General features: G+C 36.5%; 1 protein-coding gene across 8 annotated transcripts in view; it reads left to right on the forward strand.

The window, feature by feature from the left end:
- Nucleotides 1–22,495, forward strand: part of trpm3 (transient receptor potential cation channel, subfamily M, member 3) — a 131,965-nt gene that overhangs the window by 80,812 nt on the left and 28,658 nt on the right. For 5 of the 8 annotated variants that reach the window (XM_055049273.1, XM_055049274.1, XM_055049279.1 and 2 more), the window contains exons 7-14: nt 3,752–3,926; nt 4,168–4,291; nt 11,573–11,645; nt 15,715–15,815; nt 16,084–16,218; nt 16,310–16,360; nt 21,482–21,517; nt 21,674–21,814. In XM_055049273.1, the coding sequence (XP_054905248.1) occupies nt 3,752–3,926; nt 4,168–4,291; nt 11,573–11,645; nt 15,715–15,815; nt 16,084–16,218; nt 16,310–16,360; nt 21,482–21,517; nt 21,674–21,814 (836 nt within the window). The remainder of the gene's footprint in view (nt 1–3,751; nt 3,927–4,167; nt 4,292–11,572; nt 11,646–15,714; nt 15,816–16,083; nt 16,219–16,309; nt 16,361–21,481; nt 21,518–21,673; nt 21,815–22,495) is intronic. The other 3 variants (XM_055049276.1, XM_055049277.1, XM_055049281.1) reach the window with 1 other exon arrangement.

Genomic DNA, 22,495 nt, shown 5'->3' on the forward strand with positions numbered 1-22,495 from the left:
AAACACAACCAAAACACTTCATATATGTATTTCCAATGCCATTAAACAAGCAAAAACTATAACAATATATACAGACTGTATCCATGATTATTTTTATACAATCTCTTTGACACAAAACAAGACACTGTTAGACAAAACGCGCACTTGATAAAAGACATATTTTTTTGTAGGTTACTTCAGCAGACATTCAAATGGTGAAAAACATCTTGACTCACACCAAAATGTCTCTGTTCTGTCAGATTTCTTTGGTAAAAATTCTCATCAGCATCATAGCGTACAGTCTGTTAAGCTGTTAATACATCTGGGAAATAATATTTCTGAATGCTAAATTTATTGTTGGCAGTCGTGGGCTGCTGTGTTTAGGCAATCTGTGTTCATTGCCACCATGGGAGATGCTAGTCATCCACAGCAGCACTTGGCCATAAATTCTGAACACTTTACAAAGAAGCCTTATAGGTCTGGGGATTGCTTTTGTGAGTGAGATGTGAAGAAAAATGAAACCTCTTGTTATTAAATGCAAAACAGTAACACTTTGAACAATAATGAGTCAAGCCAACGACAAGAAGACTTGGTAGTTTCATACCATAACTAGATTAGTTGTTCAACAATTAGCCATTCTAGAGGAATTAGGGGCTAATGAAAGTCTAGATGGTGAGATGATGAGACATGGCTATTTGAAATGTTTTATCTCTGCCTTTAGGCCAATCATTTGCTGCTTGTCTTCTGTTTGAAAACACATTGAGATTTATTTTCAGGGAGATATCAGACCAACAAAATGAATAAAAGTTTTTTGATTGTGTGTCGATACAGCATAATCAAAAAGAGCGTGTAGTAGTAATTATGTGTTAAAAGGATTTTTTGTCTTCCGCATGGGGTCTCACAAGGAAAATTTGGACCTTGGGAAAATTTGAAGGTAGAATATCCAACCAACTATTTTCTGCAAAACAAATCTGACAACTGGCATCAGTTTCTCACTATTGTGAGAGAAATCCAACCAGATAAGTAAAACCTTATGGGCAGGGAAGATCAGTATTTGATCTTACCGCAGTAATATTTAACAGCAACTTGTGTCTCCTCATGTAAGGCAAGAATTTAACTTGAAGAAAATTTTGATTCACAATTTATGATCTTTTCAGAAATCAGTTCTTTACAAGCCAACTAGAAAACAAGTCTCACTGGACTCTTTGTGCTTTCCAGATCTGAGAACTTACTGTAATTGGTTTGTTTTTCTTTCAATCAATCAAACTTGCTTTTTACTGTAATACCCACTGGACTCAGGAGTGCCTTCGAAAATATTGCTAAGCACCAACAGTTTTGAGCTGGCCAGACTTTGAGCAAGATTTAATTTGTAACCAGTTTGTTTTTTACAGTGAATTAAGGGTTTTCTGAGGATGTTACGAAGCAGATGAGATTTGGAAAACAGTTTCATGCTTTTTTTTTTTAGAGCAGAACAATGCTTGAGAGATGAGCAGCTGGCAGTCAGTGAGTCAGGTTCAGTCAAGTTTGAGAAGTGCGGCAATATGGCTCGCAAAAACAATCATTCACTTTTCTGTGTTTTTCAGATATCATTTAATGGAAATGTCTAATGTTCTACATAGATAATTAAATTATGAAGCTTGTGGGTATCAATTAAAAGGTGGCTTCAACTGAAAGTATTGCAGTAGCTCTAAATTTAGTGTTTTTCAATATTTCTATGACTGTAAATTTGCTCATATCTGCATGTGTGTTTGCATGTTTGGCGCGCGCATCTGCATGCATGTGTGTGTGTTTGCATGCATTCAGGCAGTTTCCTTTTCCCAATTAGCCATGCCACAGCTGTGCTTTCTTCTCCTCATCTGCTCCTTGGTGGTTTCAGTTGAACAAAAATCCACTTTAGCAACTACAACATCGCCTCCAACGCTCCAAAGTCATCAATATCAATGTCAATGTTTGATCTCACACAGCTGCAGCCTCACATGCAAACATGAATGCAGGAAAGAACAGGAAAAATAGACAACCAAAGCAAATGGGAAATCGATTTTTGGAAAACGCAAGTCACCACTTTGCCGCTCATTCGCGTTCTCCCCTGTTGATGTACGGCTGTGTGATGTGGAATGGCACAGTGACGCGGTACCTCTTTGAAGTAGGCAAGACCCCTAAAATATTCTCCTTATGTAACTGTCCCTGTTGCAAGGCCACACAAGGCTGTGTGAGGCGCTGCACATTCGTGGGTGCAATCCCGAAAAGAAGCGCTTGCATGCCCCAGTGTGTGCTGCATACAGTAGGCATGAATTTGTGGGCTGGTGCTGCCTCTCTTCTGTGAATTATGCAGACGAGGACGAGAGTGCATAAGGGGAAGATGAGGCAGTTACACGGCTTTTGAATTAGAAGAGACAACCCAGCAGCATAAAACACAAGCACATGTGAAGCAGAAAGGGGTAGAGTGGAGTCCAATATGGATGGATGCTGAGGGGAAAATTTGGTAAGAAAGTGGTAGGAGCAAGATGTTGGGGATATGAACTAAAGAACTGAACGAACCCACTGAGTCCCTGGAAAGGAGTGACAGAAATCAACCCAATTGTTTGCATGCCTTTTGGGACTTTCACTGGCGTAATGACAATTCAATGACAGACAGGAGGTTAAAGTTAGTAACAGCTTTCGACAAAACCCTCTATATCTAAATGTTACATGTTTTTAATGCACTAAGTTTTAATTTAATTTATGAAATAATTATTTTCTGTGCCCTTGAAAACATTATTTTCAGCTATGTAAAGCTTTGACGTGCACATACGGATTCAAGCCAGTTTGGATTTCTCTTAAAATGGTATTATTTGAGATGTTCTAATGAAACATTTCTAGCCTTCTCTCCATGAGCGAATATTATGTCTTACATTCAGAGGTGGTTAAACAGAGATCAGCAAAGTTATGATTCACTTTATACAGTATGCACGTTTGGGGAGATATTTGCTTCAAAACACCTGATGAGTTTTAATGTTGTAGTTTAGGTAGATATGTAAGAGTGAAGTGAAGGATAATAAATAATGAGTGAGTTCATACACACACGTACACACACTTAACTCACACAGATCCTACTGCTGCCTGAACCTGTCAGCTTTCAGCTCACCTTTACGACACTGCACCACCTCATTAAGTAAGTAAGCATTTAAACCACATTACAGCTCATGTTATGATTATGTGCTGAAATTTACAAGAAAAAAACAAACAAAGAAATAAGATTTATAGAATGCATTTAGCTGGGAGACATGCAGGTAACAACTCTGCTGCTTGAGAGGAGCCGTGTTATTTCAGTGGATGGCCCTTCACTGTCTCAGGATGGAATGTGCTCAGACTGCTAAACTAATGCAGAAGGAAAAATGGTTCCAAAGGGAATCTGAGTTTTCTTAGTTCGCAGCTGTATTTAGTGCTATCCCAACATGATCCGACTGCTCTTGGACATTAGTGTCTGTGAGTATTTTCTATTAAAAATATTGCTAACACAACAAAAATGTGTATTATTGTTGTTACATATATGACTCTTTATGGAAGAATACGACAAAGTGTTTCTGAAAAACTTTCTACTGTAACAAGAAAGTGTTTTGGTAGAATAAATGATTTTTTATTTTATTTTATTTTTTTTTTTTGTCGTGTTGCTCATAAATTATTAGGTTTTTCTAAAAATTGGTTTAGTCTGGCAGACGTATTCCCCCATATGCGTTTCTGTCTGTTCGTCCTTTCGTAAAATTACTCCTCACCTCTTGCCTCTCCTGTGCAGGGATCGGCCAGGGAGTACCAGTGGTGGCTCTTATCGTGGAGGGCGGCCCTAATGTGATCTCCATTGTGCTGGAGTACCTCAGGGACACTCCTCCGGTCCCTGTGGTGGTGTGTGATGGTAGTGGAAGAGCCTCAGACATCTTGGCCTTTGGACACAAATACTCAGAGGAAGGAGGGTATGCACTCACATTTGCACATATACAGTAATAAAAGAACAGTTAGAAATTCACCTACCACAGCTACAACAGCTTTCTATATTTAGTTTGTTTAACATTTCACCTTGGACTTGAGAGTCCCAGTCAACCTTGGTTTTATTTAGGAATAATTAAATTTAATACTCTTGTTTTCCTCAAGATATCGATTTGACTTTGTTCTTTCACATTTTTCCTCTTCTCACAATCCGTCCTCTCTTTACAGCATAATTAATGAGTCTCTTAGAGACCAGCTGCTGGTGACCATCCAGAAGACCTTCACATACAGCCGCACACAGGCCCAACATCTGTTCATCATCCTCATGGAGTGCATGAAGAAAAAGGAACTGGTTAGTTATTTTCCTTTCCACTTGGGTTCTTTATATGTGGCTACATGCAAAACCCAGCTCATTACAGGCACATTTACAGCACCTCAGCACATGCATATTCATGCCTGCAGATGCAGTGAAACCAGTTAAACGGTCTGTGCTTCAATGGAATAATAAAACACAAAGTCTGACACACATCAGGCCATCACGCACATCACTAACCTGCACACGGCATTGTCCCTGATGTAGTGTTTGCTGGATAAATGTAGCAACACGTAACAAAGTAAGCCGCACAAATTAAGCCTTCTTATCGTAAAACTTGGATTACAACAGATATTACTTTGTCCTTTATGTGTGTTAAGCAGATGCAAATGCATTCAGATGACATTTGAAACAAGCTGCCCTGTACATGGTATCCCTTTGGCGGTGTTTACCTCAAAACACAGGTCATGTTGCGCACTGTGTGTAATTATGTTGCTCATCTACTTAAGATGTATATTGTACCAGGTTTGGGCAACTCGGATCCAAACAGGGTCGGTGTCTGGCATGTTTTAGATTGTACTGTGGTCAGCTTTTGTTTTAATTCAATGAGAATAAGAAAAACACAATAAGACCTCATCAACTTTAAATGAATACTTCTACAAATTTTATACTTAGAAGCTGCAAACTTTTAAGTTTGCAGAATAAAACATCTTTTATTTTGTTGATTCATAAGATATTTGATGTGATTTCATTTTATCTCCACATTCAAGCGGTGTTGTTGTTGGGGTTTCATTATGGGGACTACAAGAAATCGTAAGAAGAAACATGTTTGGCCTTCCTGTGATATGGATGAAGTTCTTCATTTCTTTCACTGCTCACATGAGCAACCTTCCACCAAAAACTAGATCAGAATCAACTTTATCTCCTGTAAAGCACCTGAAACATAATTGTGTTTTGTGTTTGGGTGCTACTGCTGAACCAGCACACTGCGGTACTGTGTATTTTTCTAACACACCCACATTGCACCATTGTTCTTGCACAAATAATAACGTGATGTGTTTTTTTATGGTACATAAAATGCCTGCAGCATTTACAGTGTCTTCCCTCTGCAGCAATATTAGTGTATTTGCTGCTTTTTTGCCTTGGCACAAGCTTGATTTAAGCCAAGTCTTTGTAAATAGAGAAAATATCTGCTATCTCAGAGACTTCCCAACTGATTTTGTCATTTACCTGTTAATAAAATGAAAATGAACTTAAAATCTAACTTTTTCCAAAATTGCAAAGCAGGAGTCCTGTGGAGCCACTAAAACCACAAGAAATGCATTTAAAACGGCATTAAAGTAATAGCCTTCACTGTTATTCATTTTGAGTCAGCACTTCCCTTTTGTGCTTCTGCTTTCATAAAAGTACTATCCTACAAGGTCAGAAAAAAAGCATGTTATGAAATAAGCACGCACACATTTTCACAGACAGTCTTTTCTGTGTTGCCCTGAATTGGTCATAGCTGTGCAGCATGTAAATGGACTGATTTCACCCTCTGTGGGATTCCAACAAGTGACTGATGCTCACACTGACAGAGCCTCTGAACGACATGTACAAGAGCAGCAGAACAGTAGAGCGTGAATCATTTGCCAGTCGCAGCTGTGAAGTTCAGATAATCCGATACTGCCTGTTTCTGAACTAACAAGAGTGTTTACCACTGTCATATTGAAAATGAGCACTAAAAGTCAGGTAGCAACAAAACTAGCTGCAGTGCAAACCAATACTGAAAAAGAAAACGCATGTGTGTGTTTTAATGGGTTGCGAAAAGTCAGCAGGCAGTATTGCAAAGAGTTGGATACTTTATCTTGTGAAAAATGTGCTTTAATTTGTAGTTTAATTATTTTTTACAAAGTATATATGCCACAACCCTTTCTCCGTTTGTCTCATTAGAACCTCAAACTTTATCTTATTGTAATTTTATTAGAATTTTGTGTGATGTTCGATACAAAAGGACAGAGAAAGCAGCATCGGCTATACTTGTAGAGTTCAAGAAAAATGATAAATGGCTTTTCAGGTTTTTTTCAAGTGAATATCTATTTCTCTTTCACCCCTAAATAAAATCCCATGCTGCCAAATGCCTTTAGAGGTCTGGCTTTTAGTTGATGTTTGAATCAGTTTGTTATCTTGCATAGTTCACCATGTATTTTAATTTTGGCAACTTTCATATGATCTATTAATAGTTTATTAATTAGTCGCTCTTTAAGTTAACAATGATCAAAGCAAGTACTGCCATATGTTTTTATATTTTTTATTATTTTTTGCTTAATTTTGATCATTTATCAATAATGTTAAATATGCAAGCTGTAATTGTTGATTACGATAATTTTGTTTTGTTTGTCTATTTACTTGGTTTGCTCATTTTGATTATCTCATTGTGTGTCTAGTCAAAGGTCTGCTTTTCTGTTCATAAAACAGGGAGACAAAAGGGTCAAGCAGGTAACCTTAGACATCCCTCTCTCCATCAACAACCTCCAGTTCGGTTGGAGGATCCCAAGGTGCTCCAACGGAAGACAGGATGTATTGTCCCCTCCAGCTAATTTGCTTCAAATTGCTCTTTGCAGCTCCAGATATTCATTATTACCTGTACAACCAATAATGTTTTCATTTGGCAGATTTTCAGGAGCAAATAAATACATTGTTACATTGTTTAAGAAGTGACATTGGAAAATAACTACGCATCCTATAAGTGATGAGAAAATTATCCACAGGAAATGTAATTCTGAAGTGCTTGCCTTATTTTTTTTCTGTTTTGCTATTTTGCTATTTTGCTGATTGTTAAATAAAAAATATGATTCTGCATAGGCACATTTCATTTCCAACCTCATTGCAAAATGTAGCATAAACAGGACTGCAAGACTGGGCTCCTTTTAGCATTACCAGTCAACTGCTGCTGCCAAAAATGTAGGAAGCCAATTTTTTTTGTCCAATTATTGGACTATTGACGCCTCTCTTCACCCGCTCCCCTGCCTTATGAGTGGCGGGGGGTGGAGAGCACAAGATGGCCATGTTGGCATCTCAGAGTGCGCTATAAATAATTTAACATAGAATCATCCTTATATGTTTAATTTGGATTAAATATTGAAGAGAACTCTCCAGCCCACGGTGTTCCTCAACCTTTCTGACAAGAGAAACTAGGAAGGAGTTCGAGGAACATTAAGGAAAGTAGGAGTGACTTAAATGGACTGCGATCTGGGGGATGGAGGAAAAGTGAAAATAAAAAGAGCTACAGTGCAGAGATAAAGACACAAACAGAGATCCAAGGAGAGAACAGTTCATTATTGGCAGGGGAGCATCCCTCTGTTTACTGTGCAGTAGAAAAAAGTCTTGACAGTTTAGTATTTTTCCCATAGCAAATAGACAAGTATTTTTTAATGTTTTACACGTATGTTCTCAACATGACTGCAGTGCCAGAGATTTGTGGGAGTTGACCAAGTATTGTCCACAAAAGGATTTGGAGAGCTGTGCACTGGAAAAGTGTTTTTGCTCGTGTAATGTTGGCCATTATTTGTCTGTAAACGTGTGGCAAGATCAGTAGGCTCTTCGACTGTCAAATGAAGATAAATGTTTTATAATGACATTGATCCAGTAAAGTGTGACGTTCAATCTGTGCAGCATGTTTAAAATTTGTACATTAGCAATGCTGAAGATGCAGAAATCTTCCAGCAAAGCTGCTCCGTAACAAGGATGGTGCTGTTCTTTCCAGTCCAAAGTCACAGCTTCATCCTTGATTTATTTCTTTTGCTTAAAACAAGCCTCCTCTTTTTTTCTACTCACTTCATCTTCCACATCTTATTGAAGGTTTTCTGTATCTTTATCTCTCTATGTTTGTTTTTAACTGAAATTACAGTGTGGACGTGAAACGCATGCGGGTTCAACAGAGAAGCAACCTTTTCTTGTCCAGAACATTTGTAAACCTGCTTGTTTGCAATAACTGCTATTCAACACCTGTGTCTTGGACGAAACAGAGAACAACAAAAAGAAAATCTGTCTGTTTACATTTTGCGCCCCTTCATTTGTGAGTCTCTGGGGGACTGTCGAGATTAAAGCAACTCAATTGCAATGTCACAGAGGATATGCTGCACATCCCCTGTGATAACAGGTAGACCGTACCCGAAGGGTCACCTTGAGGGTGTAATTGCATAAACTGAACAGTGACGACGAAGACAGAAAAAAGGCAAAGGACTGGATGGTCCAATAGTAAGGCTGCGTGGGAGGAGCTGTGAGATGAGTGTCTGCAACAGATGGTTGGAGGAATAAAAAGGAATAGAGGTGTCTGTTTAGAGGCATATATGGGAGCTGAAAATAGATCCAAATGTGAACATCTTCTGTAATTATTGTTCTTCTACTGCACAATATTACATCCTAGTCCTGAAGGCAACCAATTATACCCTGCCAATGTGCCTGTGTGTGTTTTAGGAAGCGTGTGTAGGGAAACTCCCTGATTTGCTATCATAAAACAACAAGGAACAATGGGCAAATAGCCAGGACAGAAATTAAAACTCATAGAAGAACAAAAGTTCTCTTAAAAATTATGAGTAAGCAAGCAACTACATCCCTCTGGAACTGTCTGTTTTTGTTCCCCTGATCTCAAAAAAATATTACAAAGATATATGCACATGGTTTAACCTTTAAAAGTCGCTATGTGTCAGGACAGATAAAACAGACGCGAAGTGGCATTCTAATGAGGATTTTATGCTCATCCTTGTTGACCTGACAATGCCAAACACCAACAAGGATGTTGCCTCTGTCAGGGGTGGGAGGTGTTCTGTTATTTTAGCTTGTTGTGCAAATCCTGGATTTTAAAATATCAAATTTGTAGTCAGTTTTTTTTTAACTCTGAAAGGAAGTCTGGTGACAAAACCACAGTACAGACGGACGGCCAATAAAGAGTGGGTGGACTGTGTCAGTTTGCTTGATCCTCCATATCCCTATTTTTCTAACTTTTTGCATTCAGTTAAAGTGACGCTAAAGAAGCAGAAAAAGCTGAAGGGTTTACTCACTAAGATTATTTCTGAGTTGTGACTCTATATTAGTACACCTGAATATTCCCTAAAAGTGCCATTCACTGTGAAATGCTAACCATACACTTCAAAGAAACGCCTAACAGTGACACCTATGACTGGCGTATCCAAAGTTGGTCCTCGATGGCCTCTGTCATACAGGTTTTAGTTCTCTCCCTCGGGGTAGGAGCAACCTCCTCAGCATTTCAGTGTTTTTGCAGAGGCCTTCTAAAGAGCCATCATTTGATCCAAGTGGGTTGACCCACTTGGATCAAGTAAAACATGCAAGATACCAACTTTGCAAACCCCTGACCTATGAGTTCAACTTGTGTTGTTAAAGTTGTATATTTTTTTTCTAAAGTGATAGCTACTGCTTCAAATGAGAAGTACAATGAGCGTGGTGCATCTCAATCATCCCACAGGGGGCTTTTTCACCCATGTATATGTACTGCAAAAGTTACATAAACATTCCTAAAAATGCTTAGGCTTATAGCTTAGAGGTCAAACCACACATGCTTCCCATGAACTCTTGTCAGGGTGCCACTTGTTCATAACAGGAAGATTTATTTTTCTGTATCTGTGTCTACAGTGTAAAAAGAGATCTGCAGTGTGTTGTGAAACCAAAGCAGCAGCATAGAAGGCAACACCATTCACATGAACACTGAAACTGACTGGGAAGACCTATGCTTTAATATATCCACTGTAATCGGACTAATCTCTGCTAAACTCAAGCAAAGCGATGCTGTATTGTATATATAGACACACACATACACACATGCATATAAAAACTCACTCATATTCTACCACCTGGGTTTTATGGTGCCAAAATGTCACTGTTCCTTCAGAAAACAAAGCCACATCCCATCAGCATACACATGGCGTACAAATGATGAATGACACGACTGCTGCTTCGCGTTTACAGACTTAACCCACAACACTGCAGCATGTCCCAAAGGGAAGGAACCATCGCAGACGCAGAGCGTGCAGATTCCTGAAGCTCCACAAAATGAAGCTATTCAGGAAAGGGGGTGGGGCTGGGGGCTGCAGGCATGGAGGTGGGAGGAGATGGATGGATGTAGGGATTAGAGGAATAGCTCATTAGGTATTCAGAACACATATATTCTTCCATGCAAAGCTTCCCCAAGGTGCCTTTCACACAACCATACATAGGATCATGTGCCCACACATGCATGCATGCCGCTGCAAGTGTGTTGCAGCTCAGCACTGTAACAAACAAATGTGACTTCAGAAGCCATGAAAAACTGGGGTATTCCTCAGCTTCCCCTCTCAGGTGACTTCACAGCATCAGTGGATAAACCAGCTAAATGAAGCTTTGGCGTACATGATGTGGAAAATATTTTTTTTTTTTCCCAAAATCCCTGAAACAGCACACAAATACACAAACACACACACACACACACACACGCGTGTGTTTTATATATATATATATAAACACACGCGTGTTTATATATATATATGTGTGTATATATATATATATATATATATATATTATATATATATATATATATATATATATATATATATATATATATATATATATATATATATATATATATATATATATATATATATATATATATATATATATATATATATATACACATATATATATATATATATATATATATATATATTATATATATATATATATATATATATACACACATATATATATATATATATATATATACACACATATATATATATATATATATATATATATATATATATATATATATGTACACACACACACACGCACACACACTCACCAAATAAGAAACAGTGGTTTATGGTGCCGGATAGAAGCAGGAGTTCCGATTCATTTTATCCCCAATTTTTTTCACGCTTTTCTTTCATCTTCTCAGATTTCTTCATCTCAAATCCCCTCATGCCCTCCTCTCATTGAATCGACTGTATTTCTTCTTTGTGATGTCTTTTAGTGCGGTGGAGACTGGAGACAGTACAAGAGACCGGTGTTTTGTGCAGTACACCCAATCAATTCTCCTCTCCTCTCTTTTTTCCTCTTCTCTCCATCAGAAGCAGTATTTTTAGTGAAAGAGTTTAATACAGCAAAGGAAAGCACTCCACTGGCTTCCTTATTGTGATTGAATTTTCTTTGTGCTGTAAGCCTTCGTGCACTTGTCGAAGCAACAATAGGACGGTTCAAGAGGAAAGACACTTATTGGCACTTCTCCTGGTGTGGAAAACAGACACTTACTTGTGTTTATTTCTCTCTGTCTTTCTCATTTTCTCTCAGATAACAGTTTTCCGGATGGGCTCTGAGGGTCACCAGGACATTGACCTTGCCATCCTCACTGCATTGCTCAAAGGTAGGTCAGGGCATGTAAGTGTGTGTGCTGGAGCTTGAGTGTCTTCAATTACAGGGTGTCCCCCAATCACTAGATGTTTGGAAGTTTTTGAGCAGTACATTTTTTATCGTAGAATTTTTCTCTCTTTTTCAGAAGTGTTCTAATTGCACTCCGAATTTTTTGAAGAGGCATTTGCTCAAAAGCCTTTTATCCCCAAGGTGGAGCTTTATTTGGAAAGAAAGCTGCTGGCCTTCTCAGCATGTAGCTAAAGTGAACAATTAATTTGACATAAAAGCTTAAACATCCTTGGTAAAATGCCAAGATTTTGAGATGTGAAAATGAAACCAGCATGAATAGTCTGTGAACTCTTACACCTGTAACCTGTTAAATTGAACTGTGAACCAAGCAAAGAGGGTGAGGTTAAAAAACTGAAAACATAAAGAAAGAGCGGTTAAATAAATACCAGATGTGATCACTGACTGAAAAATTTCTGGTTTATGGTGGAAAGCAAAGGACAATATAAAAAAAATGTCCAGAAAAATTTATTTTTATTCCAAGAACATCTCAGGTTCTTGGAATAAAAATACACGTCTAATGATGTATAGACTGATGTGCAACTACTTCAGCTTTAGGAGTCTTTCAGCAACCAGAATGGAGGGAAGCTTGTAGTGAATTAAATTTTCTGTGGTTTTGGTGTGAGATAAAAATTAATAAATAAATAACTCCTGTATAATCACCAGATATCAGCCGGTCATTGAGATAAATGATTATAGGAAGACATGGCCGCAAGTCGGAAAAGTCTCTTCTGAAGAATGCATTCGTTTTCTGTTTTTGTTTAAAAACTACATTTTTATGAGGTCTAGAGGTACTTTGGAAAAAAATCCAAAAATCCTCAGAGCAAGACGACTATAACTGATGAGCTCTCTGTTTCCCCTTCATGACTTTACACCATTACCTTCTGCAGCAGAACACACACGTAATGCCCCCATCTCCGTATGACACAGTTGGGATAGCGTTCTTTGAGTTCCACTGTTTTCTCCAAATGTAATGATGAGCATATGGCCAAACACTTTAATTTTAGTTGAGGATGTGCAACAGAGACCTTTCTGTTATCTAGCTTTTTATGTTTTCTTTCAAGGCATGTAGGAGTTAACCAAACTCTCACACAGCTAAGACATTTCTCTTACTGATGTCTTAACTGATATCTTTTTATTTTCCCACAATGCCACTCAAGAAAGCATATTTTGCTTTTAAATATATTCACATGATTGCCTTTAGTAAGGTAAGCTGTCAGAAGTCTTTATAAAAGCCAGGCACACTAAATAAAGCTTTTTATTTAGTGTGCCTCTTGTTGAGAGACATACTAACATCGTATATTTACATATATCTCTACTTGAAGGAAACAATAAAAATATCTCTGAAATTACTCTGACATTTTGAAAAAAAAGTACTGTAATCCTAATTTACCACAATAATCCGAGTGACTCTTCAAATCCACTCACAGTAGAAAATCATTTTGGACTGGTTGGATAGAAATGTTTGAGAAAATATAAAAAACTCATTTCTACTGAACATGATCTAGACAAGATCGTCTGCTCCAGTCATTTCACCCAAACAAGGTAGCATGCATAATCTAATTTGAGCACTTGGTATTTTCTTCTCCATCCAGAGATGTTCAGGAAGATAAAACTTTGACCAGCGGTCTAAATAAATTCTATACATTTAAGAAAATTACTTCTAAAGTAGAAATAAAGTTGATCAAAGTGTGCACAGTTCAACTAAACCTGAACTGCTATGTGTTCACACATATCTTCCAGGGACACACACACACACACACACACACACACACACACACACACACACACACACACACACACACACACACACACACACACACACACACACACCACTGAGGAATCCATACTCCTGATTGTTATTCAGTTGCTTGTATTGACCATGGTTTCTCTGGTTTCCTCGGGGACAACGGCTCATTCCTTTTCACGCTCACATTTGTGCACATAAATACAGACTGTAGAAACATATGCATGGGCACAAAGGAGCAGCAGGTCCTGTGAGGCTGCTGAGCAATTCAGAGCAAATGATTGATTATCTCAGGAAAACACTTCAGCCCACAGAGAAGGAAAAGACACAAACTTGCAGCTTGCAAAAGAAAAGTGTAAAAGAGGAATACGTTTTAAATAATTTACATGCAGCTTTGATGGTGCATGATTTTACAGCCCGTTTTTCGCTCCCTGTTTTTAAGCTCATCCCAAATTTATCTACTCTTGTCCCTTTAGTTTACACATGCTTTTATTCCACTCACATCCTTTTCATATTATCTGTTGATCCAGCCATCATTTCTGTTCTCCTTTTCATCCCTTTTTTGATTTTCTCTCGTGCGAATTGTGACAGGGATGGAATTCAGATGAGCAAGCAAAGGAGGATCAAAGACAGCGAAAAGAAAGGAAAATTATATTAAATAAATTGTGAAACTTAAAGATAAGAGAAGAGCTTAAAAAACATACTTAATGGTCAACACTGTGACAGTCAGAAAATTAACATGCAAGCCTCGTTCTGCTGCACTGGAGTCAATTGGAGGAGTAAAATGAAATCCCTCACATCTTGCATGAGTGCTTTCTAAAACACTGGATTAGATTTGTGTGCTGGGGTAGTAAGCTGCTGCCTGCAGCTCAGCTACACAGAACAGAGTCAGACACATGACTTGAGGAGAGAAAAGACCAAAAGTAAGAGAAATTATTTGAGTTTAGCATGTGTGTGAGAGATTGAGTGATTAAGGGAAGTGGGAAAAGAGAAGAATTGGAAGGACTCATTGTGTAACTTACAGGTGTGATTGATGGCTGACTGTTTGGCTGCATCCTGAGGACTGAGTACGTAAAATTAATTCACTGCAGCTCAGAACCCCATGGGAGACACAATGAGAATGTGACTGTGCTGATAAAGCAGCACAGTCACAGTGGTTTTTAACATAGACATATCTCCGCTAAAGCGCTTATTAGTAGGTGTTGCATCTTATTAGTGGAACTGTGTCTGAACTTGTACCAATAAGCTCCAGTAAATCTGCTCAGACATTTAAGCCACAGGGAAAGCATTGTGTGAAGTGATAATGTTGGTGTGCTCATTAAAAATCAACCACTGTTGCGTTACAGTGGTTTTCTTAGATTTCCTTGCAGTGGGGTTGTAAGTTTTAACAAGAACACCAAATTGTGGTTTTGGTTAATGGGGACTTAAGTGAGCCAGAAACACAGTGAAGCAGCGATGGTTTCACTGTGTTATTCTAAGCCCTTATTCCCCCAAAGCCTTGCAAAATCATTCCCATGGATTTTTTTCAACTTCTATGTCTATATTTACATATTTCTTATTTCAATTTGTAATTGTGAGATGCCAGGAAAATGTTACAAGATTTTCATGTTAAAAAGATAAAAAGGATTTATGAATGAACATATGAAAAGTTAAAAGTGCACCTTTATTCAGCCCCCTTCCATTGCAGCCAACTGAACAAATAACATTATACTCACAAGAGACGTCAACAGGTGATAAGGTTTAGGAGAAGTTTAAAGTAGGATTTTATAGCAATGTCCTAAGCTTTTAAAGTTTTTAAAAACACTGCAAACCATCTTTTGAAAAATAAAGAGCATAACTGCAAGCCACTTCAACAGACAGGCCAGATGAGAAAGCATTGATCAAAGAAGCAGACAGATTCATAATATCTCTGGATGAGATGCTATGTCAAAAACCGACATTAGTGACCTTTGACATCTACCTAAATCAGGCTATTTTCCACCTGCTCATAATGGTATGATTCATGTTTGTATCGGAGATGATTTCTCAAACACAGTCCATTTACTTTAGCAATATCACAGCAGCAAAATAAACAGACTGATAAATACACACAACTCTGACTCTATGGAATATTATATAAATGCAACATTTGGGGTTTATTGTTAATATGGGAAAATTTGGATATGACTACATACGTATATCAACATAACCTGCAAAATATTTTTCTTTCCTCAATCTGTTTCTTTATCAGGATAAATGCTTATGACCATGCCGTTGTTTCCTACACCAGGTGCCAATGCTTCAGCCCCAGACCAGCTGAGTTTGGCTCTTGCGTGGAACAGAGTGGACATTGCACGAAGTCAGATCTTCATTTATGGACAGCAGTGGCCTGTAAGAAGCAATAAATGCATGAACATTTTTGGCTCTGTGCAGTGCTTCCAAATAATTTTCACTCATATTGACGTTCAAGTTTTTAAGTCACTAAACATACATTATTTAAATAAAAACGTTTTTCTGCTTTTATTTTTAATATTCTTTACTTAAATTACAAAACAACAAAAAAAGATCAATATGACTTACTTAAAGGATAAAAAACAAGCCACTTTATGCAGTTATCATGTCATACCAGATGTTTTTTTGGGTTCTTCACTCTGTGTAGGTGGGTTCCCTGGAACAGGCGATGCTGGATGCTTTGGTTTTGGACAGAGTGGACTTTGTCAAGCTGCTGATTGAAAATGGTGTCAGCATGCACCGCTTTCTCACGCTTTCCAGACTGGAGGAGCTGTATAACACGGTATGATAATAGGAGGAAATGAAATAGTGTCACCACATTTTTTTTTTTTACAAATTCTTGCCATAGCAACTTTTTTTCTATTTTTTAACAGCGACACGGACCATCAAACACCCTTTACCACCTTGTCAGAGATGTCAAAAAGGTACGCCGGTCACTGCCGTTTCAGTAGCTCTGTAGCTGCTCAGGCTCATTGGATGCTAATATTGTTCACTGGACATGTTTGACTTCAGAGGTTCAGCTGCTTATTTGTGGTGTGATTGTATATGTCGTATATGTCTATGTTTGTGTGTGAATACATTTTGTAGATCTAGCTGCTGTTACCATCAATAGACGCCAGCTTTTCTCTTTCAGCTGGTTTTGTGCACTGCCTTGGCTGTGTAGAGCTTTGCACGTTTTCCAACCCTCGTGACTCAGAATGTTTGCTTTTTTAAAGCCACTGGGGTAAATAAACAGCACAAGTATCACATATTGCTAAATCCACAGGAGCTAAGGTGGACGTCGAGGAAAGATACGCTTTACATACAAAAGACACATATTTATTTTGTCACTGATATTACATCAGATTCAATATTTTCTATTGTAGGTCAGTGAAATTTGTGTTAGATATCGCAATATGTTAAATGCTAGGATGAGACAGATTCTTTTTTTCATTTATTTCCATTCAAAGTTTGAAGATTATGTACATTAGGAGTGTATCTTCAAACTATTTAGTATGCAGGAATGTTTCATTCAAAATTTATTAAATGAATAAATGAGTAGTAAAATTAAAAATAACCATTAATAAATAAATAAGTACTGCTATTAATAAATCAGTTATCCATACTTTATCAAATGAATAAATGTCCTTATGAGACAAAACAAATATATATATATATATCTATAGATATATATATAATATCTATAGATATATATATATATCTATATATATATATATATATATATATATATATATATATATATATATATATATATATATATATAGATATATCTATATCTATAGATATATATATATAGATATATATATATCTATAGATATATATATATAGATATAGATATAGATATCTATATATATATATAGATATATATATATCTATATATATATATATATATATATCTATAGATATATATATATCTATATATATATATCTATAGATATATATATATATATATATATATCTATAGATATATATAGATCTATATATATATATATCTATAGATATATATATCTATATATATATATATATATATATATATATATATATATATATATATATATATATATATATATATATATATATATATATATATATATATATATATATATATTTTCAACATTTCAGTTGTATTTATTTGTTTATTTTTATGGTATATTGTTTAAAAAAAGAAATTGAAGATACTTTACATGTTTTCAGGCCAGAAGAAAACAAAACAAACAAACAAAAAAAAAAACTAGCTGCAAAAAATGTAGTTTTAAAAGGTAATGCTGGCAATTTTTTTCTTTGACATTTTCACAAGATTTCAAATGTCTGACAACAAAAGCATCCAAGACTATTTGGAAGAAACTCCTAAAATCTGTAACAATGAGCTGCCTATAAAAGTAATTATTATCTGACTATTTCTTCTTTTTTGATTTCATGAGTGCATGCATTGATTTTATCAGATTTATTTCAACTTTACAGTATTTATTTTTGTATTTATATTTTTAGGGAACAGCTCTCTATAATTTAAGAAGGTCCTGATGATTATTTTAATGCTTTGTAGACTTAAGATCAACTAATTGTAGGCACATCTGGCCAGTCTGAACTGAACAGCATGTTTATGTTCAGCCATGATGCCGCTCAGAGAACACAGGTTGTCTGTCTCACAGAGAAGTGTGATTTGCTAGTAAATGCACACACCAAAATAAGAACAACTGTAAAAATAGGCTTTCAAATGTGTTATAATACTGAAAAGATTTTACCAGCATGAGCTGAAAGGCCTCAGCAAGAAACAAACCGTTAATCCTAATGTAACACATAAAAGCCAGATTTTGGTTTGTAAATGCACTCAGAGAGAATCACTCACATTTTTGGAGACATGCCCTGTGTACTGATGATATAAAAACTTTGGTGCTTATAGTCATAATGGCCTCTGTTATCTTTGGGGGAAGTGGGAAGCTTCAAAGTCTGAAAACACTATTCCAACTGTGATTTTTGATGTGGCAGCATCATGATGTTTAACTGTTTTACTGTTGGAAGGTCTGGCAGATTTTACATGATACGTGGCCTGATGAAGGAATATTATGTGGAAATTTTGAAGCAACATCTCAAAATGGCTATTTTAAGATGCTGTAAAAAGCTTGTGGAAAGAAATCCAAAACACATGACCCAAGAAAAGTATGAAAAAATGACTTCAATAAGGAAATGTATGCAAAAATCAATGAGTGGAATTTAGCAAACATAAGTAATTTTAGTAATCCTTTTCTGACCTGAAATTTGCAATCTAATTGAATTTCAGACAGTGAGAAGAAAAATGGTTATGATCCAAGTGGTGATCAAGAGTAATTCAGTGGACACGGTTTGTTTTATTAAAAACTGTTGAATCGATTTGATATGAATTAAAACGTCTTAAATTAATTTGAGCATTAATTTCTTGAATAATATTTTGCACAGATTCTCAAAAAGTAAATATCATTCAATGTGTTTTTTTTTCCATTATTTTTTTACAATGACACAAAAAAGAGAGACTTTAGTTCACATTTAGGAAAATCTCAATGGCCAAAATGATCTGTTTTAATTTTGAGATAAACAATGTCTGAAGCAGAGCTCTGAGCTGATGTTACTGAGTAGAAAATAAAAAATAAAAGAGACCACATTACTAATACAATTATGTTTTATTCTCATCATGCAGCCCTTTAGTGCAGGGCATAGTTTTCCCGCAAATGTGTGTGTGTGTACTTTCAACGGTGTTTGTGTGTCACTGTGCTTTAAGTATGTTCCTAATTAGATTTAGCTGCTACCCTCAGGTGAGGTCTCTCTGTCATTGCTGTTCTCTTTTATTCCTCATTATTCTCAGAGGATTGCGTCACTGTACTAACAAGATGTGTATTTTTCAAAGTGCGAGTTTACGTTGAAACTGAGTAGAAAGCTGCAAGGCAGCAGGCATGCAGGTTTCTGGAGTGTGGGCTTATTTTCATAAAGGAAATCTCGGCAGTAGAAAGAGTAACAGAAAATCACAGCCATGATATACTGAGGATAGATAACCACTGACAAAGGCAAGTTAAACCAAAACAATCAGAGGACAGACGAATTGTTCAAGAGAACTAAGAAGCAAAAAGGTTCAGCTGTTTAATTCTGAGTCAAAGTTAAGAATAGTTAAAGAGAATGGTTTCAGTCAGGCTGCCAAATAAAATTAGCCTCCAACATACACAAAAGTGTGGTCCCTGAGGCTCACATGCAGTAAAGTGCAAAAATCTCTTTCACTCTTTCTTTGATCTATCCAAATATCTTCAAACAATGGAGACATCTTAATTTTCTAGTTGTTTCTTATTGTCCTGTCATAGTCTTTATTTAGCTTATACGCTCTTTTCCTTCATGTGTCCCATCTGAATTTAGCTTATTCAATGAGAACATGTAAGGCATGGTTTGCCCAAATCACCTTCAATCACATTTCAGTCACATACACACAGATGTATTCATGGAAACAATGCCAATGCACTGTCATCTTTTATTTGTTTTATATATATTTTTTTATCTATTCAACTAAATTTGGCTCACTGGGTACTGTATTTTAATTAAAAAAATGTCTATTAAAGAAGACATTCAAAGTATTTCTTTGAACTTCTGCTGCTTTTCACTGAGTTGCTATCCAGGACAACAACCCATATTATGCAATCGGAGAATTGGAAGTAGAGTTGGTGCATCCTGTGCTTGATTAAAAAAAGCAACAAAAAATAAAACTTCAGAAAATTGACATTATTTTTTGTATTTAAGATACTTTAGGGGGAAACAGAAGAAATTTCACATATGTGTCATCCCTATGCTGATAAACATATACTGTCAAAAATCATTTCAACTAAACACACTGACGGAGTCATTTTGTCGATGCTAAAAAAAACTACAAGTTTTTTTTGATGATCTGGTCAATTTAAACATGTTAAGGGTAAAATCCAGAAATGTGTTGGGTAGCTTTCTTGTTTGGTTAGGGGTTCCAGTAACTGCCTCATTAGTGATTATTATGTAACCACATAAGTTCATTCTCTTCTGAATAAATACAGCCACAGTAAATGTACATTTTCTAAAGTTTACACATTTGAAAAGTTTTCAATGTCAGAGTAGACTTCTGAGACTTAAATTAAACGTAATAAATTAATAACACATTAGTCACATGCAAGTAAAAGAGCGGTGGAGGTCACTAGCAGGCAAAAAGCTTATAACAATATGTCCGAGTTTCTTCTTTTGGTCAAATAGATGCTCACTGAGCCATTCTGTACTGAAGATGATCTGTGGGTAATTGACTCAAACAGCTGACAAAATGTTATTGATTAGGCTGTTATTCCATGAAAGTCTATAAAAGCAACACTTGAATTAGTGTTTTTACTTCACACATTTAGGACATTAGAAATGAAAGAGTTGAAGTGAGAAGATTTCTTGGATCTCTCTCAGGCCTATTGCAGAAGCAGAAGGGCAGCGGTGGCGTCACAGTTGATTTTAAACATGTCAGACAAGTGGTGTGTCTCCGAGGAGCAGTGAGGGCCAGGGTAATAACTGCAGGGTCTAAGGCTGAGGTTGATGGCATGATGAGGAGCAAAGAGTATTGACATCAGTCACATGAATAAACTCCTGTTTCAATATTAACTCTCCCCTCAAGCTTCAATAGCCGCATATAGCTCCATGCTCCTACTGCAACTCTCTTCCAGGCTAATGAGTCACAGTACAATATTTAATCTCATAGAAGATCTCTTTACTCTTCTGAATAAAATTATGAAAACTATCTATTTTTATTGGGATTGCTCTCAAATATTGCACTATAAGTCAAATGGCTCCAAAGTGTTTCACATCTTGTGTGCCATCAGAGTCCCATTCTGAAAATCTTCAGGCTGAAATTGACATTCAAACTGAATCAAACCTTCAAAATAGTGGCTAAATGGAGGCAAAGTCTTGTTGAGACTCAGAGGTTTTCTAAAGACTGGAAGAGAGATCCTGCCTGAGTTTCTGTGTCCCTCATTTCCGCTGCTCTTGCTTATCGTGCGGTTTACTCACTGACATTGTGTGTTTTTTCCAAGCGAGAATATCCAGGGTTCAGTTGGATCTACTTCAAGGTGAATCTGATGATCACGTTTTCCTTTGTAGCCACAAACAATTTGACATGGATTTTGTGTTTGTGAGTGTGTATGACAGTGGCTCATTTCTGCCCACTGGTTTCCCTACCTTTGTTAATCATTTGATGTTGGTTGTTAACACGCTCTGGTTTATAGGGAAACCTGCCGCCGGACTACCGCATCAGCCTCATCGACATTGGACTGGTCATTGAATACCTCATGGGTGGGGCGTATCGATGCAACTACACCAGGAAGAGATTCAGAACACTATACCATAACCTCTTTGGGCCCAAAAGGGTATGTAATTGATTCTTACCCTCATTAGCATCCAACTGGTTCATCAGCTGCAGCACTAGTGTCATTAATGGAAGTGGACCATGTCAGTTTGATTAGCCTCAAGATCAAATTTTTCCTACAAGTGCAACATGCATGAAATTATATTTTATTAATTAACTTCAAAACACAGAGGGTGCTGTGAAGAGAACATTTTAATTTGCTGATGCAAGTTGTTTATTAGCATGAGTGGCTACATTTTAAATATTTGAACATGGGAATGGATAGGAAAAACACAACTTATGGGTAGTGTCATGATCAAAAAGAAAAAACATTTAAACGCCAGAAAATTTAAAATTTGTGATTTTTATAGACCACCTGTCCCAAAATGAAGGATAACCCCCCAGAAAAAGAAAAATGAAAATACAACATTTGTCCGCTGAATAAGAGACGCTATGAATTAGAAATTTTTAGATTCAATTTTTATATTTTCTTTTAAATAGCAACATGACTTTATGCACTAATAGTCAATAGGATACATAACTTACAATGTCACTTACTTAAAAGAAAGAGAAAAAATTATTGAAATGTTTTCCTTTTTTTTAGTAAAACCAACAGTGCAGCAGTTAATTTATTAAGTTTATTTTTTATTTTATTTCGTAAATGTATCAAAGCAAAAGTTTGAAATTAACTGCATTCATCAAG

Source organism: Poeciliopsis prolifica, unplaced genomic scaffold, assembly GCF_027474105.1.
Source record: "Poeciliopsis prolifica strain line A6 unplaced genomic scaffold, Auburn_PproV2 SCAFFOLD028, whole genome shotgun sequence".
Lineage (NCBI taxonomy): Eukaryota > Metazoa > Chordata > Actinopteri > Cyprinodontiformes > Poeciliidae > Poeciliopsis > Poeciliopsis prolifica.